This window comes from Schistocerca americana, chromosome 9 (assembly GCF_021461395.2).
Source record: "Schistocerca americana isolate TAMUIC-IGC-003095 chromosome 9, iqSchAmer2.1, whole genome shotgun sequence".
Taxonomy (NCBI): Eukaryota; Metazoa; Arthropoda; class Insecta; order Orthoptera; family Acrididae; genus Schistocerca; species Schistocerca americana.
In genome coordinates, this window is record NC_060127.1 from 178,661,463 (window position 1) to 178,688,890 (window position 27,428).

The window sequence follows — 27,428 nt, forward strand, 5'->3', positions numbered from 1 at the left end:
CTCGGGCATGGATGTGTGTGATGTCCTTAGGTTAGTTAGGTCTAAGTAGCTCTACGTTCTAGCGGACTGATGACCTCAGATGTTAAGTCCCATAATTCTCAGAGCCATTTGAACATTTGAACCTGATGGAACACATCTGCGATGTGACTGAAAGTGGCGTCAGGGTTCATCGCCCCCCTCACCGGATTTTACGGTAATTAGGTGACTTGTGAGTCCAGATGTGGCGCCAAATCCTTCCAGCAACCTATTAAGGCCTCACTGCTTCCATGCCACGACGCGTCGCCGCTGTTATCCGTGCCAAAGGTGGACATTAAGTAAGTGGTCGATATGTTCTGGCTGAACAGTGTACAACCCGCAAACAACCGTAGATGAAACGTATGAAATTGTAATGAACCTGTCATGGTGTGCGTAAGAAGAACAAATAAGTTAGTAAAAATAGCATTTGGCTTTCGTACGTCGTCACGGATTTCGCGTTGTCGTTGCGCTGCTCTTTTGTTCAAAAAATGGTTCAAATGGCTCTGAGCACTATGGGACTCAACTGCTGAGGTCATTAGTCCCCAAGAGCTTAGAACTAGTTAAACCTAACTAACCTAAGGACATCATAAACATCCATGAATGAGGCAGGATTCGAACCTGCGACCGTAGCGGTCTTGCGGTTCCAGACTGCAGCGCCTTTAACCGCACGGCCACTTCGGCCGACGCTCTTTTGTTAAATTAAATCTAGAGGCCAGGGCGTTATATATCAAAATCCATTCTGATCACTGGATTCATTAAAGACTAATGCACTTCAGCGCACACCAGGAGGAAAACTTGCCGACCAGAAGGCGAACGCTGTCGTTGACGACATGGACATCCACGAATAGCCTCTTTCCTTCCATCTTCCCTTACGTCATGACTAGCCAATCATATTAGAGGGCCAATTAAAAGTTTTACAACAGTGACATCAGACATCGATAGTCTGTAATAAATAGAAGCACCTATCCCCATGCAAAACCAGTCGTGCCCTGAGGAAGGCCGTTGCAATTCGGCCGAAACGTCGGTTTTAGTTTATTATTGTTTTTAGTTTTTTAGCAATGACGCGGCATAATACCCAGAAGAATTTTAATCACTATGACACCGGCCGCCGGAGCCTACGTTCTTATACAATTGAATATAGTTCCTTCTAGTAAACAATCCTTCGTGTCTTATTGCTGTATACGAATTAAAATTTCACTTGATACGGTGAAAGAGGATGCTTGCTTTTTGAAATAAAAAGTATGCATTTATTACTTAAGATCATTCTATGAAGGCATCCTTCCTTATATTCCCTCCTAAATATCGACGTTTATGGCGAAAAGTTACCGTCAGGGATTCGCAACCTTCTCTGTTTTCAGCTCTTGAGGAAGAATGTCTGTACCATTCCTCAACGGACATTCCCCATCAAAAGTATCCGCAGGACAGCTCAAGCTATCACATAGGCAAAGCTGCACACATCACTTATTAATGTCCACTCATACGAGTCCGGATACTTTTAACTGACTAGTATATTGTTAGTTAAATTCTGAGAAAATGTATCCCAGACAAGAAATTTAAAGCCTAGTGTAGGTGAAAGTGCATTCATTTGTGTGGATGTAAGGTAAAGTGATATTGCTGCTTATTTCTACTGTTTACTCCGAGTGTATAGCCTAAATTCTTACTATAGTGACAAACTTCCTTACAGGAAGAAATATAAATATTTGCAGATGCTTTTCTGAATGTCCATCTGCGTTAACTATTGCATTTTCCCGCTCAAAACAATTACAACTGACGTCGTTCTTTTCGCGCTGTCAATGACTGTCTTAAAATTGTTCCTTGTCCAGGTCAGTAGCTGACGTCTTGACTAGTCGAAGCTGTCTTAACACACAATTTTTATCATTTTCCAGCTATTCCAGCAGCAATTCTGGACTTTCCATTCTACGACCTAGGAGTTGAGTGAGTATTACCAAATGTCACCTGTATCAGAATGGCTAATTACTTCTTGTACTGCTCAGTTGATATATATATATATATATATATATATATATATATATATATATATATATATATATATATATGTGTGTGTGTGTGTGTGTGTGTGTGTGTGTGTGTGCGTGTGTGTGTGTGTGTGTGTGCGCGTGTGGTTGCTCTAGGGTAGCTGGCGACAGTAACGACTAACACTGTACCCACATGTCTAGCAACTGGAGGCAAGAAAGGCTGGTAGCAACACTAATGGAAAGTGAACAGCAGTCTATTACGTACTGTAGATTTGATTCGAGTGTGGACTGTTTGCCTGAAGTATGTTGTTTGCTGGAGAGTAGGCTAACCATATGGTTTATTAGCTATTGCTACACTTCATGCATACTAAAATAATCACATTTTGTATTTCTTTAAGACAGTGGCGAATTTTTGTCCAACATGTTGAACATGATGGTTCAGGGTATAAGCAACTGTAATAATTAATTTGTAACAAATAAAAACACTCAATTTGCTACTTTACGTAACTTAACAAGCTTAAAAAACAAGGTACGAATGGAATAAGTTACATAAAATGGGAAAGTAGCGCCATACATCATAATTTATTTTACATCGTGTTAATTCATACATAGGGACTTCCGTCGTCACCCCCTCACCCCCGCCCCCTTCCTCTGTGATGCAATACGCATAACCCTACTGCCTGCATGTACCATTATTCAAGCAAAATTGAGTGAAAGTATTTCACTTACACTGAAACTTTTTCTCTGCAAATCAATATGTCTTGATTATTGATTATCTTTTATTGAGTTTTTGTTTATTTAATTTTTTAATAAAAATAATTTTAGTATATTAGTGTATTTTGTACAACTGATCTTTTACATTATATTTTGCTAATGCTAGAAGTAACTATAAGTGACTTTTGGTTTAAACCTCCTATCGCTCCAATAGTAATTCTTATAATAGTAATAATAATAATTCAAATAAATATTTTTAGTTGACTACAATATGAGAGTGCTATTCAGGAGCTATTTTTTGTCATGTCATTAGTGTTAAACAATTATTTCAACTTGTTGCCCTATAACTTCCGGAAATCAAAAGTGCAATTATGCATCCCCAATTTTTAATAGTAGTCTAGATTTAATGGAACAACTAGTTTACTGTTGCTAGTCGCTGTTTATTTATCTCCACGACGCGTTTCAAAGGTTTAAACCTCCATCATCAGGTGAATTTAATTGGTTAGTGTTTTGTTTCTCCACTAGACAGTGCCAAAAGTTCGTCCAAAAAACGTAACACGACACACAAAAATATCCATACCAACAAATGTAAATCGACCTAATGATGGAGGTTTAAACCTTTAAAACGCGTCTTGGAGATAAATAAACAGTGACTGGTAGCGGTAAACTTGTTGATTCATTTAATGTCAGTAAAGGTCACTGTAAAGCCTAACCTAAAATGTTCGCATTTAAAATCTAGATCCAATTATTATCGATGGGATAAATTCTCCTTCCCAGCCTATTGGTTATTTTATCTGAATCAGCAAAATTGAAAACAATAATATTGTCGATGCTATTGCTTGGACAATGAAATCAGTTGGATGTGGGAAACTTCCCAAAAAAAAAAAAAAAAAAAAAAAAAAAAAAAAAAAAAAAAAAGCTCGCCGGCTTCTCGACTTTCGTCGTTCATCTGCCAGACGGACTCAATCCGGGACTGACGCGTCTCCCCGTCCTGGAAGTGGTGCTTTAATGCGCGCGGATATCCGGGACTTAACAAAGTAAGTTTCACATTTCGTCCAGGACGCAGTACCCAAGCCTTCCGCGGTGAGAAAAATAGGATCCATGCCTCCCGGACCCTTCTGGTCAACCTGGGGCACAACATCCAAGGGGCCACGGTCAGGGAAGCAACCAAGTCCTCCCGTTCAAATCACGTAGTAACATACATACTTCTAGCCGAAGCTGTAAAACATTTTTATTCATAAGTAAGAAGAAAAAACGCTTCTGATTACTCTGCTATTGCTTAAAAATTATTTGGTGGTTTTTGTACCAGTTTGTTTAGCGATATCCAGGGTGCACCATGTAGAGGCGGACTGCCTCATGTTTCACTGTATAGGAAACTAATTTCACATATTGTTTTCTTCTAATTTTTTCATCCTTAAATTAGCCACTTGTTGGTTCACGAGTTTTAAATTCGAACTACTTCTTTCCTTCTTTTTGTTTTTGAGAAAGTGATTGCAATTTTGGTGTATCTGTGTATATGTGACCTGTAGGAGTAGAACACTATGGTACTTGCTGTGGACACTTCCAGAAGCATTCGTAGTTTCTTATTTTTGCCCACATGGACGAAGGAAGTCTACCCAATAGTCGCAGAATGTTCGTAGTTTTTCACATACAGACATCGTTGACATTATGTTGTCAACAAAATAGTCAGCAACCATAGAAGGATCCAGCACTGACAAACCAGCTATACAAGAAAGAAACTTCGCGATTTGATGTTTGTTATCCTTCACCACCAGCTCTGTCGTAGATGAAATTTACAACGTTGGATTCTTGCATTAGTCCAAACTTCACTTCTAGCTTGCATTAAACTTCCTCCAAACTCTGAAAGTTCAGACATAGAGCCGGCCGGGGTGGCCGAGCGGTTCTAGGCTCTACAGTCTGCAACCGCGCGCCCGCTAAGGTCGCAGGTTCGAATCCTGCCTCCGGCATGGATGTGTGTGATGTCCTTAGGTTAGTTAGGTTTAAGTAGTTCTAAGTTCTAGGGACTGATGACCTCAGAAGTTAAGTCCTATAGTGCTCAGAGCCATTTGAACCATTTCAGACATAGAGCATCACATTTGTCAAAAACTGTTGGTTCAAATGGTTCAAATGGCTCTGAGCACTATGGGACTCAGCATCTGAGGTCATCAGTCCCCTGGAACATAGAACTACTTAAACCTAACTAACCTAAGGACATCTCACACATCCATACCCGCGGCAGGATTCGAACCTCCGACCGTAGCGGTCGCGCGGTTCCAGACGGAAGCGCCTAGAACCGCTCGGCCACACCGGCCGGCCAACAGCTGTGGAAAGGACACATTGAAAAGGTTAAGTTTTGTTATCGTTCAACAAAGAAGAGAACCATTGGAATATAACGTCCATTAACAAGACTATGTATCGCAAATAGCTGCTAAAAGACTTAATTCAATGCTTGAAAGCTCCATCAACATGTATTGTGTCCAACTACGTATTTAGAGGTTTCCTCTTCAAAGTATATTACAAAATTCTTGTCAGCATCATCGTATAACTAACTGTCCATCTGTAGTATTCACACTTAATGTATTCAGAACAAGATGAACCTCCTTCATACTTGTTGGTAATTAGTATAGTATTTTCCGTCCGGCATTGTAATTTGGTTCACGAAACCTGTAGAAATCGCTTCCGCGTATTCTTCTTCCAGTTAATTATACACACTATGTGATCAAAAGTATCCGGACACTCCCAAAAACTTACGTTTTTCATATTTGGTGCATTGTGCTGCCACTTACTGCCAGGTACTCCATGTCAGCGACCTCAATAGTCATTAGACATCGTGAGACAGCAAACTGGGGCGCTCCGTGGAACTAACAGACTTCGAACGTGAACAGCTGATTGGATGTCACTTCTGTCATACGTCTGTACGCAAGTTTTCCACGCTCCTAAACAACCCTACGTCCACTGTTTCCGATGTAATAGTGAAGTGGAAATGTGAAGGGACACGTACAGCATAAAAGCGTACAGGCCGACCTCGTCTGTTGACTGACAGAGACCGCCGACAGTTGAAAAGGGTTGTATCCAGACCATCACACAGAAATTCCAAACTGCACCAGAATCCACTGCAAGTACAGTGACAGTTAGGTGGGAGGTGAGGAAACTTTGATTTCATATTCGAGCGGCTGCTCATAAGCCACACATCACGCCACTAAATGCCAAGCGACGCCTCGATTGGTGTAAGGAGTGTAATCAATGGACGACTGAACAGTGGAAAAACGTTTTGTGGAGTGACGAATCACGGTACACAATGTGGCGATCCGATGGCAGGGTGTGGGTGTCGCGAATGCCCAGTAAACGGGCATCTGTTAGCGTGTGTAGTGCCAACAGTAAAATTCGGAGGCGATGGTGTTATGATGTGGTGGTGTTGTTTTGCGTGGGAGTATCACAGCGCAGGCCAACATTGATATTTTAAGCACCTTTTCCTTCCCACTGTTGAAGAGCAATTCAGAGCTGGCGATTGCATCTTTCAGCACGATCGAGCACCTGTTCATAATGCACGGCCGGTGGCGGAGTGGTTACTCGACAGTAACATCCTTGTAATGCACTGGCATGCACAGAGTCGTGACCTAAAGGACACCTTTGGGATGTTTTGGAACGCCGACTTCATGCCAGGCCTCACCGACCGACATCGGTCCCTCTCCTCAGTGTAGGACTCCGTGAAGAATGGGCTGCCATACCCCAAGAAACCTTCCAGCACGTGACTGAACGTATGGCTGCGAGAGTGGAAGCTGTCATCAAGGCTAAGGGTGAGCCAACACCATACTGAATTCCAACATTACCGATGGAGGGAGCCACGAACTTGTAAGTCATTTTCAGCCTGGTGTCTGGATACTTTTGACCACATAGTGTATACGTTTCGATGGTCTGTGACATATATATTCTGTAGCTTTCTTCTTCAGTTCACAAACTATTTTCTGTCTCTGAATTTTACCACGAGCTGTTTCTTTATGGTTGTAGTTGACTTGATTCTGGAGCACATCGGTGTCTTCAGTGGAGACAGTTGCTACTCGTATAAAACTTTTGCAACTGTTAATGTTGCACGCCCATCACGCTACACCACATTTTACCAATTTTTGGAATCCGATAGCGTCTTCTTGTTGTTGTGATCTTAAGTCCTGAGACTGGTTTGATGCAGCTCTCCATGCTACGCTATCCTGTGCAAGCTTCCTCATCTCCCAGTACCTACTGCAGCCTACATCCTTCTGAATCTGCTTAGTGTATTCATCTCTTGGTCTCCCTCTACGATTTTTACCCTCCACGCTGCCCTCCAATACTAAATTGGTGATTCCTTGATGCCTCAGAACATGTCCTACCAACCGATCCCTTCTTCTAGTCAAGTTGTGCCACAAACTCCTCTTTTCCCCAATTCTATTCAATACCTCCTCATTAGTTATGTGATCTACACATCTTATCTTCAACATTCTTCTGTAGCACCACATTTCGAAAGCTTCTATTCTCCTCTTGTCCAAACTGTCTATCATCCATGTTTCACTTCCATAGATGGCTACACTCCATACAAATACTTTCAGAAAAGACTTCTTGACAGATCTATACTCGATGTTAACAAATTTCTCGTCTTCAGAAACGCTTTCCTTGCCATTGCCAGTCTACATTTTATATCCTCTCTACTTCGACCATCACCAGTTATTTTGCTCCCCAAATAGCAAAACTCCTTTACTGCTTTAAGAGTCGCATTTCCTAATCTAATTCCCTCAGCATCACCCGACTTAATTCGATTACATTCCATTATCCTCGTTTTGCTTTTGTTGATGTTCATCTTATATCCTCGCTTCAAGACTCTGTCCAGTCCGTTCAACTGCTCTTCCAGGTCCTTTGCTGTCTGTGACAGAATTACAATGTCATCGGCGAACCTTAAAGTTTTTGTTTCTTCTCCATGGATTTTAATTCCTACTCCTATTTTTTCTTTTGTTTCCTTTACTGCTTGCTCAATATACAGATTGAATAACATCGGGGAGAGGCTACAACCCTGTCTCACTCCCTTCCCAACCACTGCTTCCATTTCATGCCCCTCGACTCTTATAACTGCCATCTGGTTTCTGTACAGATTGTAAATAGCCTTTCGCTCCCTGTATTTTACCCCTGCCACGTTCCTAATTTGAAACAGAGTATTCCAATCAACATTGTCAAAAGCTTTCTCCAAGTCTACATATGCTAGAAACGCAGGTTTGCCTTTTCTTAATCTAGCTTCTAAGATAAGTCAAAGGGTCAGTATTGCCTCACGTGATCCCATATTTCTACGGAATCCAAACTGATCTTCCCGAGGTCGGCTTCTACCAGTTTTTCGATTCCTCTGTAAATAATTCGCGTTAGTATTTTGCAGCCGTGATTTGTGAAACTGATAGTTCGGTAATTTTCACATCTGTCAACGATTGCTGTCTTTGGGATTGGAATTACTATATTCTTCTTGAAGTCTGAGGGTATTTCGCCTGTCTCATACATTTTGCTATCCCAGATGGTAGAGTTTTGTCTTTCTAAAGTAGAATTTTCCTTCCCGGTCTACTCACAGTAACTGCAGCAGCGTCGGAGGACATATCCAAAAGAGCAGATACCATTGGTGTTCTAGCAGCTCCCGAAGAATGAAATTACAATGTAATCCAGACCATTAGCTGCTTCCAGTGGTTGATAAATATCAACTTGGAGAGTTGAAAATGCGTGCCCCAACCGGGACTCAAACCTGGGATCTCCTGCTTACATGGCAGACGCTCTATCCGAATGAGCCACCGAGGGTACAGAGCAGAGTGCATCTGCAGGGACTTATCTCTGACGAGCTCCCCGTGAGACTCATGCCTCGAACTTACTGCCCACGCACTGCATTTGTAGTTCTCCTTTCCACTATACTCACTACTCACGGTAGTGAATCTACCGATTCCCGTAAAAGTTTGCCTTATTTATATGATGATGGTATCTATTCTTTTGGACATGTCCGAAAGAACAGATACGATCTTCATATAAATGAGGCTTACCGGCCAATGATCTTCTTCAGTGCGGATGCACTCCCATTGCTCAAACTCTTGAGGGAATCGGTAGATTGGCTACCGCGAGTAATGAGTATAGTGCGCAGGAGAACTACAAATGTAGCCGGCCGGAGTGGCCGTGCGGTTCTGGGCGCTACAGTCTGGAGCCGAGCGACCGCTACGGTCGTAGGTTCGAATCCTACCTCGGGCATGGATGTGTGTGATGTCCTTAGGTTAGTTAGGTTTAATTAATTCTAAGTTCTAGGGGACTGATGACCTCAGATGTTAAGTCCCATAGTGCTCAGAGCCATTTGGACCATTCCTACCTTTTTGGTGAGCTGCAAGAGCATGTGGGGGGGAAAAGAGATATTACAACTATGAAGACGTTCACACGGCGGTTGTCCAATGGCTCTGCAACCGAGGATCAGATTTCTGTCGACAAGGAACTGAACTATTAGTAGAACATTCGTACCGTTGTTTCGGAGACTTGGTGGGTATGTTGAAAAGCCGTGTCATGTTTCTGTGTCACACTGACGTACTGTGCAGCACTGAATAAGTTATTTGTCCTGCCATAAGAACGTGTAACTTTTATGTTCCACCGTGCGGGGTAGCCGCCCAGTCTAAGGCGTCTTGTCACGGCCCGCGCGGATCCCCCCGTCAGAGGTTCGAGTCCTCCCTCGGGCGTGGGTGTGTGTGTTGTCCATAGCGTAAGTTAATTTAAGTTAGATTAAGTAGTGTATAAGCTTAGGGAACGATGACCTCAGCAGTTTGGTCGTATAAGATCTTACCACAAATTTCCAATTTTTTTTAAGTCCCCTCATAATATGCTGTGTTGTCGCACTGATGTTTGTTGCGAGTTTATTCCGTATAAAATCTTAATGTATCTTCATTCAGATAGACATTAGTATTATAATGCACCCAAAACGTATCGCTGTCGAAAATACAAGGCTAGACTAACTACGGTACGCGTAGAGGATTTCAGGCAACCACGTTTCCAGCGCTAGGTATGTGAATTGAATGAGGAAAAGCCTTAATAAGTTATACAATGCGAAGTACGCTCTGCCACGCATTTAATGGTAGTTTTAAAGAATGCGTGTAGAGGTAAATGAACCTGATGGCTGCAACCGGTAGCGTTCCTAAACAATGAAATGTTGTAATTTGTTTCCAATGGCGAAGTTGTAAAAATCTGAATTGTATGCCACAGAGTATGCAAAATTATGCAAGTACACTGTTCAGTTACATTAATGTGACCGCTCCCTATGTGTGACGTGCATTAACAGGCGGCAGCTGGCAGCACTAGCAATGGAGGGTATGCAGGGTGTGCGGAAATACCCGTCACAAACTTCAGTGACTTGTAGAGGGGAGTGAGTACATACTATATTTGCTAGGTTGTTTCACTACGTGGTATTCATGGTGAGAGAGGGGGGGGGGGGGGGGGGGCATTGATTACTTCTAATTGGATGACGTCATTTGAAGTCTCACCCGGTTCGAGTCTCATTCAGGAGTCTGTGAGTGTTAGAGGTGGTATGGAGTGTTGAAGGTGGCAGGGATGTAGTTGTTGTTCATCCACAGCACACCAGACGGCGCTGGGATTAACATCGACTACACGCGCAATTGCTCGTGTACTCGCCGACGGGTTCTTTTCAACATGAGGCGTCTTCCAGTTCGGGTATGCTGTGTCTCCTTGGAGCACCACTGCCACGCCTGCTCAGGATGAAGATACTCAATCCTCGAAGTCGTCGGGTAATTGTGGCGAAAAGGGTGTCTGGCGGTGCCAGACATTGTGCACAACGATTTTCATAAAGGTGGCGAGCAGCTCTTCCACTATCAGGCGATCATTGTAGGCAAATCCACCCCTTCCTTCCGTCTCCTCGATTTCTATATCACCATTTATGGCCGTCCTATCGCCCTCACCCCCACCCTCAAGTACCTTGGAGTCACCCTTGACCGTCGCCTCTCCTGGACCCCCCATCTCTGGACAATCCAAGCCAAGGCACGCTCCTGACTCCGTCTCCTCAAGCTCCTTTCTGGCCGTACATGGGGTCTAGACCCCTCCACCATCCTCCACATCTATAAATCCCTCATCCGCCCTACCCTCTGCTACGCCCACCCTGCCTGGATCTCCGCTCCTCCTACCTTTTACAAATTCCTTCAAATCCTAGAACGCCATGTTCTCCGCCTCGCCTATGGCATCTGTCTCCCCTCCCCCACGCGGATGACCTAATTCCGTTCCCGCACCTCCTCCTTTTCCTCGAATGGATACGGATCCTCTACACCTCCCGTAAACTTGATCCCCCTCACCCACTAGTCTCTCCCATCCTCTCCCCCCCCCCCCTCCGTCTGCTGCCGCGCCTGTGTTCCCACGTCCCACCTGCTATCCATCTCTCCACTCTCCATACCTTCCCCCAAGGTGGCTTCCACCAACTCCCCCTCCCTGATGATGCCCTTATCCCCTCCATCTACCCCTTCTATTAACATTGATCCTCCCTATCCCCTCCCTGTATTTCCTTAGGGCACCCTCTCTCCCTTCCTCCCCCCTTCCTCCCTCCCTCCGCCCCCCGGGCCTCCCCTACCCCCTAACCTTCTTCCCTCCCCCTCCCATCTCCACTGCCACTGCCATTTACACTCTCCCCTCTCCCTCCTCCACCGCTTTTTCCCCTTTTGACAGGTCCCCGGACTCGCACACGTCAAGTGAACATTTGCGCGCCGGAGATCATCGCCATCGGTTTTGTGTGTGTGCCGTCGTGTTCGTGCTTCAGCGTTTTCACTGCACCACGCTCCATCGTTGACGTGTGTTATCTCAGTCAACAGTGTTCGTGTACAGTGCTGAGCGTTTTTTTATTTTGTACTACACCTGTGAACGGCTCCGTGTTTTTTACTCATGTGTCTACTGTTTTATGTCCACCATTATGTTATGTTTTTCTGTATCTTCATTGTTTCTATTTGTACTGACTGTGGCCGAAGAGCGGCATAATATTGCCGCTGCCGGCCCACCTCTTGTATAAGGTGTCAAAATAACAATAAAGAAAAAAAAACTCTTCCACTACCGTGAGCTCCGCCATACAGAATGATTATGTTGGTGTATTCTGCAAACGTCTACTTACAGATACTTGATGAGGCTCGAATCAGATTAGAGAGGCAGAACAAACGTCAAATGACATCAGCCGATCCAAGGTAACCACCTACACCCTTCCTCCCCCCCCCCCCCCCTCCGCCCCACCCAACCGTGACTACACTGTTGCAAACCTACCTAGCAAAATATGTTTTCAAACGGCAGTTGGACGGAAATTGTACGTTTCCGTACATGGGTTCTTATTCAGAACACTATGTACTCGCTCCCGTCTACAGGTCCTAGAAGTTTGTAACGGAAATTGCCGAACACCCTGTATGAAGCGTGTGAGGCGGATGTGGAAACAGTGCAATCGTTGTGGCAATGCGGAAAGGGAGCCATTTATCTGGCGCCCAAAGGGCATGATCATTGGCTTTCGAGCCAAGAGAGATAGGATTTCTAGAACAGCAAAGTTTGTAAACAGTTTTCGTAGCTCCGTAGTTGAAGAATACCGTGCTTACCAAATGGCGTTACCCAAAGTTCGAAGTGCAATAGCCGGCCGGTGTGGCCGAGCAGTTCTGGGCGCTTCAGTCTGGAACTGCGCGACCGCTACGGTTGCAGGTTCCAATCCTGCCTCGGGCGTGGATGTGTGTGATGTCTTTAGGTTAGTTAGGTTTAAGTAGTTCTAAGTTCTAGGGGACTGATGACCTCAGATGTTAAGTCCCATAGTGCTCAGAGCCATTTGAAGTGCAATAGCCACTCACAGGCGGCCGGTGTTCGGAAATTCCCATTACAGACCTCTAGATCTTGTAGAGGAGAGCGAGTGCATAATATTCTCAATAGGAACCCATGTCTGTAAACATACCATTTCCGTTCTACAGCCGTTTGACCACATGTTTGCTGGAAGGGTAGTCTTGCTGTACCATGGGCAGTAAATGTGAAGAGTGAACAACCGTTGCGGATATGTGTACGAGAGAACAGACGGTCAGCTGTTGAGCAACTGACCGCCCAGATGGACCAAGGCGCTAACAACAGTGTCTCCTCAATGACCGTTTAGCGATCGCTGTTGCGTGTAGGCCTGGAGCAGACGCCTGGTTCATGCGCCCACTGCCGACTGCTGTCCATCGGCGACAAATGCTGGATTTTACTCGCCAGTAATGCAACAGGACGTACACTGAGTGACGACAAGTGACTTTTTCAGATCAGTGACGTTTTACACATCATCGGCATGAAATGTTTGGAGGCAAACACCCTGTAACAGTCGCTGAAACGCTCGAGGAAGGAGGATGGAGCGTAATGGTCTGGAAAATGTCTTCATGGCATCCCCTGGGTGATCTCGTTAGTTTGTAAGGCACTGTGCATAACGCAATTTGTGGTGTGCGTACTGTAAGACCTTCAGTACACACACCATCAGATTATTTGACTTGTCGCTCTAACGAAGTAGGCGAATGTCAGCAATATGTCTCGTGGTCTCATTGTGGCGTGTTTATCTTCTGCCGTTAGGTCAGACGATAGAAATGCCACTTGCACGCTTACAGTAGCAGATTGACGGTGACCAACTTTTAACAGAACTTGATTAATTTTCACACACATTTATTAAAATAATAAAAAACATAGACATTACTTAACTTGATTCTGGATGCTGTTTACAATTGACAATCTGAAGTTCCTTTGGTCTTGGTACGTTAATCTTATTCTCACATATCTCTGATACTTGACAAAGTGTCTATTCATTTATCTTCATACCATATACTTGGCAAAGTGTCTATTCATTTATCTTCATGGTTATGTACAGGAATATGGTAATCTTATTAGGCGCAGACTGAAACTTGACTATAGACTGGTACAGACTGGTGCAGACAAATGCAGACTGGTACAGACTGGTGCAGAGAAATACAGACTAATGCAGACTAATCGGAGTTCTGTACACTCGCTATAATACTTCGTGCGTTCATGTATCACTGCGCGAGTGTGATCCGCGAGGAGAAAAGGTTCTACATTAGCAGCAATCTCATTGGCTGCATTACATATTAACACGCGGATGGGCAGAAACAGAATTTGGTCCGTCTCTAAGGCAGCGTCTCTAAGGCACACAAACAAAACACCATAAACCCACCAAGACACACAAGAAAACAAACCATGGCAACACACACGGACAAGGCCTGGGTAAAACCAAGGCCGGACGCACCGAGGGCGACTTACGCGGAAGTGGTTTCTCCCCCGAGGAACCATGAAAGCGTAGCCCAACCATCACAACACCAGACACTATCACGAGAACAACACCGGGTAACACACAGCAACAACGACCAGGTCCACCATGACGGAGGAAGCCCCAGGGAACCCCACACACTCTCCCCCCCCATGGATCAGCTGTTAGGCGTAATGGTGCAGACCATGAACCTCGTCATGGAAATGATGAAGGAATTCAGGGAAGCCCAGAAGCAGAACACACAGATCCTCGTCGCCCTTCAGGCAACAGTCCAGCAGTCGCTCCCCTCTGCGACTTCCTCAGTAGTATCAAAACACCATCATGAATAGACAACCGAATATTCAAGGCCTGACAATGTGCGTCTTTAACGCAGACGGCATTGTTAATCAAGAGGTCGAGTTCCGAGAACTCATGAAGGAGTTCTCCATCGACATATGCATGATGGGGGAAACCCACCTAAAACCGGGAGTAAAAGCGACAGTTCCCAACTACGTTAGCTACCGTAAAGACAGGCCAACCCAAGGCGGAGGAGTGGCCATATATGTAAAAAGAGGGATCCCCCACCACCAGGTATACTTACCAGCTACCAACAAAATCGAAGCAGTGGCGGTGGAAGTAACCACTGCCACTGGACCCCTAACAATTGTTGCAGTCTACCGACCCCCACATGACCAGATAGATGAGGGAGACATAGCTGCCCTAGGGCAAATTGAAGGCAAACTCATAATAGGGGGAGACTTCAATGCCAAACATCCTGATTGGAATTCTAGAGTAACCTCCAGAGCAGGCGCCAAACTCCAACAACTAGCGCGCACCCACCACTTCGAAACATGGGGTCCAGTCGAGCCCACACATTTTCCAAAAAATGGAAGCAGGCCCGACGTGTTAGATATAGCTCTCACTAGGAGGATCGCAGGGTTCGTGGCCGCAAGGACAATCAACAGAATGTCCTCCGACCACAACCCAGTGATTCTGGAGGTCGATGTGGGAGAATGGGTAGCACTCCCACTGTACCAGACGTCGTACAAACGAACAGACTGGGAGCGATACCAAGAAACTGTCGCCTCTGATATCGCTCGCGCTCCGCCACCCACTGCTGAAACAGTAGAACAAGCGCTACAAGACCTAACAGGCACCATCTTGCAGGCAGCGGAAGAAGCCACCCCTCCACAAAGGGATGGCCCACCGCCGCAAATACAGCTCCCGGAACACTTGCTAGCTCAAATTCGACACAAGAACAGAGTGGCAAAAGAGTGGAAGATCACCAGAAATCAGGCCACAAGGAGGCTGCTCAATCGTCTACAGAGAGAGCTGAAGGTAGCGCTCAATGAGCACAGAAACCAGCAATGGCAAAACCGCCTCACAGCTCTCAAAGTAGACGATCATACACTATGGCAAGCGACAAAACAGTTTACAAAACGACGCGCTAGGATGCCGCCACTGCATGGCGAGCGGGGACTGGTCTACAGCCATGCTGGAAAGGCCAACGCCCTCGCCGACTCCTTCGAGAAGCAGTTCCAAGCGGCAGAACCCCAGGATGAAGAGCATGAAGAGGTAGTCAGTCGTCAACTGGCCGTCTTCCTCAATGCCGAGGAGGACCCAGAGGACGAACCCATACATTTTGCCCCGAGGACGTGGCAAGAGTAATCAGGTCCCTCACTACAAAAAAGGCGCCAGGGCACGACTGTGTCACAAACCAGTTAGTCAAAAAACTCCCACCCACAGCGATCACACACCTCGCGAACGTCCTCAACGAGATTACTCGTTCCCATGTTTTCCCAGATTGCTGGAAACATGCGGAAGTGGTCGCGATACACAAACCAGGGAAAGACCCTCTATTCCCGCAGCACTACAGGCCGATTAGCCTTTTGCCAACTCTCAGCAAGATCTATGAGCGCCTCCTGCTAAGACCCATACAAGAACATATTACCAGAGAGCAAATTCTGCCGGATTTCCAATTAGGGTTCCGGCAGAACCACTCTGCCCCACAACAGGTCATGAGAATGGTTGAAGCAGCCACAGAGGGCTTCAACCACAGAGGCTACTGCGGGATAGTGCTACTAGATGTAGCCAAAGCCTTTGATTCAGTATGGCATAGAGGGCTACTCTACAAGTTGTACACACAAGGGTTTCCCGGGAGCATAGTTCAGCTCATTAAGAGCTATCTCACGAATAGGACTTTCTCCGTCAAAGTAGAAACAGCCACCTCCACCAGAAGGCGTATTCGTGCCGGGGTGCCGCAGGGATCGGTCCTGGGGCCCGTATTGTACAGTTTGTACACTGCAGACACTCCAACGGCCCCCCTGGTGCACACTGCACAGTACGCTGACGATACAGCCTTCTACACGAGAAACGCGAACAAGGACCTGGTCATCCGTAGGCTACAAAAGGTTTTAGATGACACAGAAACTTGGGCCCGTCGCTGGTGCATCACCATCAACTCTGACAAGACACAGGCAATGCTGATTACCCGCAGGCTCGGAGGCGCGAACCTCCTCAACGTCCCCCCCTCCACCTTCACCTAAATGGAATCCAACTCCCCTGGCGCAGAACCGCCAAGTACCTTGGCGTAACCTTGGACTCTCGTCTTACGTGGAAACCCCACATAGACGAGGTCCACAGGAAGGTCTGCGCCAGAATGTCCATCCTATACCCTATCCTGAACACAAACAGCTCCCTTCCCTGCCCAGTAGCAGTTAATGTTTACCAGGCCCTGATCCGGCCAGTAATGGAGTATGCGTGCCCTGTCTGGGGATACGCGGCGAAGCAGCACCTGGACAAACTCCAGAGGCTGCAGAACCGCGCCCTCAGAAGGGCACTGCACCTACCTCTTGGATTCCCCACAGACGACTTGCACGCCGCAGCCGAAATCCCACTCCTGAGAGAGCGTTTCCAGGATCTGGCAAGGGCCTTCTATGAGGGTTCTTCCAGATCCGGAAACGCGCTCATCCACTCCCTAGGTCGGTATGACATGTCCCGCGATAAGCATAAGCGCCCTATGACGATCTTCGACGATTAAGTCGAAGAGAATTTCCCAAAACCCAATCCCTAATCCAGTTCCTTCCCATATAACACCAATCTTTTCGCCTACCTCAGGCAAGTACTAGACTCACTCACAACAAACATCACAAGTCACAGACACCAAAAAACTATAGAAAAATCACACACACACGTTCACAGGGGAGTAAAAGCCGAAAGGCTACAAACTCCCCCACACACACTTCCCCAAAGAGGGGAAAGTAACAGATGTGGACAGCAGCAAGGCAGCGCCATCTCGTACTGTGGAGACAGACGAGCGCTGCGCCTGCGCTGTTGTGCTTAGCAGGGCACGCTCTAGTGGGAAAGTTGTGTACACGCTGACTACGCAGAACTATGTACACAACACAATTATGCATCTATTCTTCAGGATCATGTAGACACCTATATGCTATTTGTTTCTCCTCGGCATGGTGGCATCTGCCACCATGAGAATGTAACCACACAGCTTACAGTGTACTTGGGTGGTTCGAAGAGCATTTTACCTTGCTCTTCTGGCCATCAAATTCCCAGTATTTAAACCCAGTCGAGACCACCTGGATTGGGGTGTTTGCGCCATGGGTCCTCAACCGAGAAACAAAGAATCGGAATGGCTCCACATCCATGTCGGTGCCTCCAAGAACCTCATCGACTCTCACCCAGTACGTCTGTAGGTGTGGACATGGTATGCCGTTATTGGGGGAGGAGAACAGACTGTGAGGTCATCGGTTTCGGGAAGGATGGGCAAGGAAGTCAGCCGTGCCCTTTCAAAGGAACCATCCCGACGTAAAGCGATTTAGGGAAATCACGTAAAACCTAAATCAGGGTGGCCGGATGCCCGTTTGAACCGTCGTCCTCCCGAATGCAAGACCAGTGTGCTAACCACTGTGCCACCTCGCTCAGTCGTTATTCAGGCAATTGACAGGTGGTCACATTAATGTGGATGGACACAGTAGAATTAGTTTTATATTATAAGAAATTTAATTCATGTTCATGCAAACCTTTGAACGTAGCTGCTAAGGTTCAGTGACCGTGTGAGAATTATATTGGAACAAATAAGCCCTCGGTCACAAATATTAATTCAAAATTGACCTGGTTTCGACGCTACTATGAGCGTTGTCTTCAGAATTAGACTAACTGTTCTAAAACATATTAGGTGTATAGTACATTTGTTGTGACTTGGCAAGACAGCCAAGCCAGTATGAGGTGAAGCCGAAAGGCACGCGTTAAAGCACACGCAGGCTGGCGTGAGGTCTGGAAAATGACAAGGTCTTTATAGTAGCAAAAATAGTACGTAGCTTCTGGAATACTTAACTTTAATCCATAATTGGTGAACATCTGTCTGACGGTACATGCATCACAAGATAAATAGCAAATGATAATGGCGCCTTGCTAGGTCGTACCAAATGACGCAGCTGAAGGCTGTGCTAACTATCGTCTCGGCTAATGAGAGCGTAATTTGTGAGTGAACCATCGCTAGCAAAGTCGGCTGTACAACTGGGGCGAGTGCTAGGAAATCTCTCTAGACCTGCCGTGTGGCGGCGCTCGGTCTGCAATCACTGATAGTGGCGACACGCGGGTCCGACGTATACTAGCGGACCGCGACCGATTTAAAGGCTACCACCTAGCAAGTGTGGTGTCTGGCGGTGACACCACAACATTAATAAAATAAAAGTTTGTACTGACTCGAAAAGATGCAGTACTTACAAGTCACACATTAAAAAAAAATTTAATTTTATTAATGTACTATATACCTAATATGTTTTAGAACAGTTAGTCTAATTCTGAAGACGACGCTCATAGTAGCGTCGAAACCAGGTCAATTTTGAATTAATATTTGTGACCGAGGGCTTATTTGTTCCAATCATGTTTATGCGTCATAGAAGACTGGAATAAATATTATGTAATCGTCAGTGTAGGTTAAATAGCTAATCTTTACATGCTAATAAGATGTAAAAGCTGCAGACAGGCTTGATATAAGAAGCCTTTGTACACATTTTGTTCCTCACAGTGCACTTGTCTTGAACACTCTGCTGCAGGGCACTGAATTACGGGGCCATAGGGAGCATCCTGGCTCACGAAGTCACTCACGGCTTTGATGATACAGGTGAGTCTAGTGTGGGACGGTACTAAGCGTGCCACGCCAGCACTTTGAAAACTTCACGTAGTATCCAGACGTTTAGCACATCTGCACTTTAGCGTTCTGTAATGTGAAGCACTGTAGCACAGAAACACGGAGTACAACAGTGATCTGTATGATCAGAAGCCGATTACGTATGTTTGAAACACTGTCAATTCTTTTACACATTCTTTCTCGCGGAAACGTGAACATGATTTACAAGTTCATAAATACCCGTTACTTTGATGTGCATTGACTTTGCACGATGAAATCAGATTTTTTAACAAATTACATAACGCGACTGCGAAGTCAAAAAACATAGGCGGCTAACTGCTTGTCGAATTCAAACTATTATTTGCTTCATATTCGATACTTAGTACAGAGATTATGACACATAAAATAACCAAATACGCGATTTAATTTGAAGAAACATGATCCGAGAAGACATGATGTCATTATCGAGTTCTACAAACAAGCTAAACGCGATTCATTATATCGCATTATTTCACGTTATTACATGTAACGTGTATTTATCTTCGTTGTCCACGTAGTATTACGTATCTTAAAAGGATCACACTACTAGGTACAGTCAGAAATAGGCAAGCAACAAACAAGTCATGGTATAAAGATCGTAATTAACGGTGGCGCTTAACACCCACACATTTACTAACGGAAGTCAGCTGCCACTTATCTACGAAACAAGGATTGCATATCAGTGCCAACCAACAATACAGCTGTCTACTCTACGGCTGTATGTCTAAGTCATAGCAAAAGCGAAAAACATTCTTCTACCTATGTCAAATTTTTGCATTTATTGATATTTGAGAGAATATTACAGTATTGACTGGTATATTATCCCACGTAAACAATCATTTACAGCCAACCGAATCTTCATGACTGACTCTACCATATTACGCTCACTGCATATACTATATCTTGTAAGTTGTTAACCGTGCTACAAATAGTGTGCAGAATGGCCTGTAGGTGGCAGCATAGTGCAGATGCACACATACTGTCACAGTACCAGTATAAAGATGGCCGCCCCACTTGCGACTTGCACCAGGGAAGAACAGCATTCTGTTATTCGGTTTTTGCGTAATGAAGGTGTGAAACCTATTGAAATTCGTCGACAAATGAAGGTACAGTACGATGATGCATGTTTGTCACAGCAGCAAGTCTACGAATGGAGTAGGAAGTTCGCAAATGGTATGACTTCAGTGGAAGATGGTCCTCGTCCAGGTAAGGCACAACGAGTTGTGACTCCACAGAACATTGCAGTTGTTGAAGCCATAGAGACGGAAAACCACCGAATGGCACTGAATGACATTGCAGCATGTTTACAGATTAGTCATGGGTCAGCACACCACATTGTGCATGATGTGCTCCAGTTTCACAAAGTGTCTGCAAGTTGGGTGCCACGGCAGTTGACTCCTGGAATGAGAGAACTACGTGTAGATGCTTGTGTAGAACTTCCTCGGCGCTTTGAACGGGAAGGTGATAGCTTCCTTGCAAGAATCGTTACTAGAGACAAAACCTGGGTTCACTTCCACCAACCGGAAACGAAGAGAGCGAGCAAGGAATGGCGCCATTCCTCATCACCAAAACCAAAGAAGTTTCGAACAGAACCATCAGCAGGGACTCTCTTTTGGGACGAAAAAGGCGTCATTTTGGAGCATTACATGCCTAGAGGGACCACTGTCACCAGTGCATCATACACAGATCTCCTAAAAATCATATGCTGCCTGGAATCAGATCAAAGCGATGTGGATTGCTGTCAGCAGGTGTCCTTTTGCAACATGACAATGCAAGGCCCCACACTGCCCGTACTACAATTGCAACAATCACTGACTTGCATTTTGAGTGTCTTCCTCATCCACCAGACTCACCAGACCTTGCCCCAAGTGATTTCCATATGTTTGGACCACTCAAAGACGCAATGGGAGGAAAGACGTTCCGTTCTGATGAAGAGGTACGCCACGCGGTGCATGAGTGGTTGCGCGGACTACCAAAAGAATTTTTTTCTAAAGGAATTTATGCACTTTGTAAGCACTGGAGGACTTGCATTGAGCGTGGGGGAGATTATGTTTATATGTGATACAGTTTTGTACCACTTCTGCACAATGAATAATATTTTTAAAAATATTTAAGGTTTTCATTTGACTCATCCTCGTACTAAAGAATCTTTGAACAAAATATTATGGCATATGCAGTGATGTATTTATAAATGAACAGGATGATATTAGATGTATTTGTCTGTCGATTTTTAACCAGTTCTATAAATTCTCCATTTCACCTTGATGTTAAGAACTTCGACGTTTTGTGGTCGACTATTATCGACAGTCGATATTGACGAGTAGATGAAGAAATCGAACTATCGACGATTTATCAACATATCTTATGTCTAATATAGCAGCAACGGACTAACCAGACAATCACAAATCACCTTAGGCACCATTTCAGTCACTCACGCAGCTAACTGCATAGATGTTGCTGGCACACTCATGTTCATTGTTGCTCTGCTGCCCGCAGGTCGTCAGTACGACCCGAGAGGTGAACTGGTGCCGTGGTGGACCAACAGAACAGTGGAGGCATACAGTAACCGCACACAGTGCTACATCAACCAGTACAGCGCCTATGAGGTTCCGGAAGTCAACAAAAAGGTAAGAGCACCTGCCTGCTCTCTTCCACAGTAAGGTACACCAGACTATTCCTTGCTCGATATTCAGTCCCCTTGGAGGCAGTCACTACACACGTGGCCCTGAAGACCATGTGTCGGTTGGGGCTCAGTGGCTGCAAGTGAGCAGCAATCAGCTGTGGTAATACAGACCACCAGTGTGGCCGTGGCTTACCCACTTCCGAGCACGATGGCTGAGGAAGTGACCCTTGCCAAGCCTCAGTGCGGGATGCTGCCCATTAACAAATGATTTTCTCTTCCGGTCAGGGGAGCCACCAGTGCGTCAAAGACGTTGAACCCAAGTGTCGATGCAGCATGCACTACTGGCCATTAATGTTGCTACGCCAAGAAGAAATGCGGATGATAAACGGGTATTCATGGACAAATATGTTATACTATAACTGACATGTGATTACATTTTTATGCAATTTGGGTGCATAGATCCTGAGACATCAGTACCCTGACAAACCACCTCTGGCCATAATAACGGCCTTGATACGCCTGGGCATTGAGTCAAACAGAGGTCGGATGGCGTCTACAGGTACATCTGCCCATGCAGCTTCAACACGATACCACAGTTCATCAGGAGTAGTTGCTCGGCCACCATTGACCAGACGTTTTCAAGTGGTGAGAGATCTGGAGAATGTGCTGGCCAGGGCAGCAGTCGAACATTTTCTGTATCCAGGAAGGCTCGTACAGAACCTGCAATATGTGGTCGTGCATTGTCCTGCTGAAATGTAGGGTTTCGCAGGGATCGAATGAAGGGTAGAGCCACGGGTCGTAACACATCTAAAATGTAACGTCCACCGTTCAAAGTGCCGTCAATGCGAACAAGAGGTGACCGAGACGTGTAACCAATGGCACCCCATAACATCAAGTCGGGTGATACGCCAGTATGGCGATGATGAATACGCGCTTCCAATGTGAGTTCACCGCGATGTCGCCAAACACGGATGCGACCATCATGATGCTGTAAGCAGAACCTGGATTCATCCGAAAAAATGACGTTTTGCCATTCGTGCACGCAGGTTCGTCGGTGAGTACACCATCGCAGGCGCTCCTGTCTATGCTGCAGCTTCAAGGGTAACTGCAGCCATGGTCTCCGAGCTGATAGTCCACAATGCTGCAAACGTCGTCTAACTTTTCGTGTAGATGGTTGTTGTCTTGCAAACGTCACCATCTGTCGACTCAGGGATCGAGACGTGGCTGCACGATCCGTTACAGTCAAGCGAATAAGATGCCTGTCATCTCGACTGCTAGTGATACGAGGCCGTTGGCATCCAGCACGGCGTTCCGTATTCCCCTCGTGAACCCACCGATTCCATATTCTGCTAACAGTCATTGGATCTCGATCAACGCGAGCAGCACTGTCGCGATACGATAAACCGCAATCGCGATAGGCTGCAATCCAACCTTTATCAAAGTCGGAAACGTGATGGTACGCATTTCTCCTCCTTACATGAGGCATGACAACAACGTTTCACCAGGCAACGCCGGTCAACTGCTGCTTGTGTATGAGAAATCGGTTGGAAGCTTTCCTCATGTGAGCACATTGTAGGTGTCGCCACCGGCGCCAACCTTGTGTGAATGCTCTAAAAAGCTAATCATTTGCATACCAGAGCATCTTCTTCCTGTCAGTTAACTTTCGCGTCTATAGCACGTCATCTTCGTGGTGTGGCAATTTTAATGACCAGTAGTGTATTTTAATTGAGAGTGATTTGTATGACGACCTGAGAGCAGAACTGTTTCCCCCACAGGACCTGCCCTCTTTACTTTAAACGACGAAAATGCGGGTGTGTAGACAACACGGTGCCGAGTATAGACTTCTGATGGAATAGCCACGTGTGCTAGTAACAACGATCCAACAGCAAATGAGCCAAGGAAATCAATAAGTCTTCTGGCAGTGGTGAGGCCTGAGGATGGCGGTACCGTACCGCCGAAACTCGTCGCTTATCGAATAAAGACATTCTCAAAATACAGCTGTGGTGGTACTTTCTCTGATATTTTAAGCTTTTGTTTATTGCCACGGCGAATTCCCAAAATACTCGATGTTCCAATTTAAATGTGTACCAAAGTGGCTTGGTTAGCCTTCACCTGGCACCTTTTACACAGGATGCGATTCAAAAGTTTCAAGACTTAACACAGAACTAGAAATTTATTGGACTTTTAAGTACAGTGGACTAAAATTCTTCAAAATATGTTCCTTCAGCATCAACACAGCGATGCCAGCGCGTTTTCCACTGTTCGTAGACCTTGAAACATCCCCTTAAAAAAATTATAAATTACTCTTACGTTATTTGATTTTGAAACAGCTGAGCAAAACTGAACGTACTCAGACATTACTCTCTTTACTTATTCTGATCAACACTACACTAAACTAACACACCATATTTTTAGCGCAACACAATCTGACTTTCAAAAATACCTGCAAAAGAATGGCCCTGACTAACAATAACCTATACCTTTCATGAATCACTTACTTCACAAAAATCTTCGTTACTCAAACTACTGCAGTACAGCGAGCGCCAATACTGCCAGCTAAATAAAAGATTCTAAACACTGAAGGCACTAACTACTGATAGGCATAGTCAGCAAACGAAAGATTTTGATATGAGAACAAACAATGTATTTACCTTAATAATGTTCAAAAGTCAATAATATCCAGTATTACAAATTTACTCTTTCTGATGAACACACGTCCAGATCGTCCGCTCTTCAAATTCTGCCATCTGTCTCCCCACATCCACCACTGCTGGCGGCTCCCCTCCAACTGCGCAACGCTACGCGCTGTTCACGTCCAACTGCCCAACACTACAATAGCGAATATTCCAGCAAACCAGCCACAGACTGCACACAGCACAGTCAGTGATTTTCATACAAAGCGCTACGTGGCGTTACCAACATAAAAACCTAAACAGCCTACTTACAACCTTCTGGAACGCCTCGGGCGTCATGCTGTCAAGGGCTCTCGTCGAAGCCTGCTGGATGGCGCGATGATGGACTCGAATCACTTCCCTTTTAGGCCTGTCTTGATTCGGGGGAGACGAAAAAGTCACTTGGAGCCAAGTCGGGGCTCTAGGGTGGCTGTGGCAGTGTTGTCATGTTGAACTTCACCAGAACTTCGGCGGCGGCGCGTGACATGTGAGCGGGCGCGTTGTCGTGGTGGAGAATCCAATCGCCCTTGATCTCCAGGCGGACGCGGCGAACTCGATCCCTCAACTATGTTTTGCGGCCAGTACATGGGCGCACAGACTCAACCTCGTCACAAACAGAACAGCAGTTAGGCGAGGACAGAGAAGCGTCCTAATGCGACTGTCTGGAGCATTTGGCACGACGTCGATCGAAGCGCTGTGTGTAGTGCTTGGAATCTTCCCGATAGATATAACAATTAGGCATCGTGCCACACGGTACTGGTTAAAGATGGGCAGACTAGACCAGGTTAATATAATAACTGGTTCTCCGCTGAGCGACAAGCGGGACCTCAAACAATGAAAAATCGATACATGGCCAGATGAATGGGGCACAAGTGATAAGGGACGGAGAGTACATACACTTTTTCCGGATATCGCGGAAAGGTTAAGAATAAAACGTGACGGTCCTAGCCGCGGCATGGCGCATTTCTTGACTGGGCACGGACCTTATCTCACGCACTTGTACTGCGTGAGTCTAAGAGACACATCTACATGTACATGCGGCGGTATGGGAAGCCCCAAACACACAATCCTATTCTGCGGCAAATACAGACAACACAGGAACACACCAGGAATACAAAACTTACAAACTGAACGATACATATACGATGCAATCAGAACACCAGACTTACGGGACAAACTAAACTTACTGACAGAAAAAATCTTAGATGAATGCCATAAAGCGTACAGGCTCGAGAGACCGAACAGACGACAAACCTAGATGCAGCACCTATATAAACGCCATTATGTGGAGGATGAAAACCGAGACAGAAAGAAGACCGACAGAAATGCATTAGTCTAAACATAATGTACAGCTATCACAATAGATTACACATAACCAAAGCTCAACATGAGTAGATGTAAACAGTGTCGGCGCACCATCTCAATTGCCACAGGCAAACATGGCACTTAAAACCTGTTAACAGAGTAATTATCTTAGTACCAGCTTTAGTAATTAGCATAGATCTAGTTAGTTAAAGGAAGCGAAGGATTGGAGACTGAGGATCATGCCTTGACGACTAATTCCAAGGCTTTCATCCTCAGTTCCCCAGGGTGGAGGGACTATAAACTTCTTCTTTTCCTATCTTCTTTCCTCGTCTTCATTCTAAACTATATTTTTGTATTTCTTTTTCAAAATTTAAATTTCAAGTAAATGTTTGTTAAACTGTTTGGGAAAGCTGCCATAAAGAAAAGAAAAGAAAGACTAATAGCAAACAAAGATAACCAAGTAAAAGGAAATAAAATAAAAGAGACAAAAGCAAAACATGATAAACTATGACCCACCTCCACGTGGCGGGACATGGGTAACGGTGCGATCAGATGCGGGAACTGGTGCGGAGGTTCAGCCATATCAGCGCCCATATACCAATCGCAGCGGCTAAGTGGTCAATAAAGACTCACCTTAAGCAATTAGGTGGTGGGTCGTAAAAGCAGGGCGGCAAGTGAAAAAAAAGATCCCTCAACTCGATGGTCATTGTTTAGAAGTTCCTGCACGCTCTCCACATTTTGATCCGTTCGGCTTGATGACGGCCTCCCGGAGCGTTCGCCGTCTTCAACATTCCCGCAGCCATCTTTGAAACGTTTGCGCCACATGAAAACCATTGCACAGAACATGGCTTTTTCCTTAAAGGCCTGAGAGTCTCTGTGGCGGTTTTGTTCAGTTTCACGCTAAACTTAGTCGCATAACGCTGCTCCACTTTCGCGTCTCCCACTTTTCGACTGAGGTCAATGACACACACTCACGCTGCAAGCAATGCGCACTTTCCAGGGTTCTGGAGGAAACTGCCGCAGCGTCAGTTTGTTCCCTGAGACCTCCTCCTCCCCCCACTACTTCCCCCACCCAGCGGAACCAGTCTGTGTCTGCTCCCCTACTCAGAAATGACTGTCTTGAAACTTCTGAATCACACCTTGTATGTACCAGCTGTGCTACTTTATACTTTATGTAATGTACTTATTCTGTAGTTTTATCCGCATTATGTGGATGGTCTTTTCTTAATTACTCGATGTCTGTGTTTTATTTTAAATTCCTGTTTGTTGATACAGCTTAGTTTTACATTTTTTTGTTTTTAATAGATTTTCACAGCTCTTGTCTCTATTTATTTCATGCAAGGACACTGATGACCTCATCGTTTAGCGTCCTAAAACACCGAACACTTATTAACTAACTAAACTGTTTCTCTCTTGTGACACCAACAGTACTGCCACATAGCCAGAGGAATTTCACAAGCGTGATGGAGTAAATGAATCCTGAACGACAAATAGGTTTTTTGCTACTTCTCAGTCATGTTCTCTGGAATCATCTCACCACCACCACTTCCTTGAAATAAATGTCTCAACCAATAGTAACTAATATGATTATTCTTGATTTCTTATAGCCATGTTCATGCTGTCAAATGCGATGTAGCACTTGTAATGAACTTACATGGAGCATCACATCCCA

At 45.4% G+C, this 27,428-nt stretch overlaps 1 protein-coding gene across 1 annotated transcript in view; it reads left to right on the top strand.

Annotated features, from left to right (window-relative positions):
* The window catches only part of LOC124550796 (neprilysin-1-like), a 487,987-nt gene that overhangs the window by 412,203 nt on the left and 48,356 nt on the right, over nucleotides 1–27,428 (top strand). Inside the window, exons 17-19 of the mRNA XM_047125521.1 lie at nucleotides 1,902–1,950; nucleotides 19,044–19,111; nucleotides 21,653–21,783. Of these exons, the coding sequence (XP_046981477.1) occupies nucleotides 1,902–1,950; nucleotides 19,044–19,111; nucleotides 21,653–21,783 (248 nt within the window). The remainder of the gene's footprint in view (nucleotides 1–1,901; nucleotides 1,951–19,043; nucleotides 19,112–21,652; nucleotides 21,784–27,428) is intronic.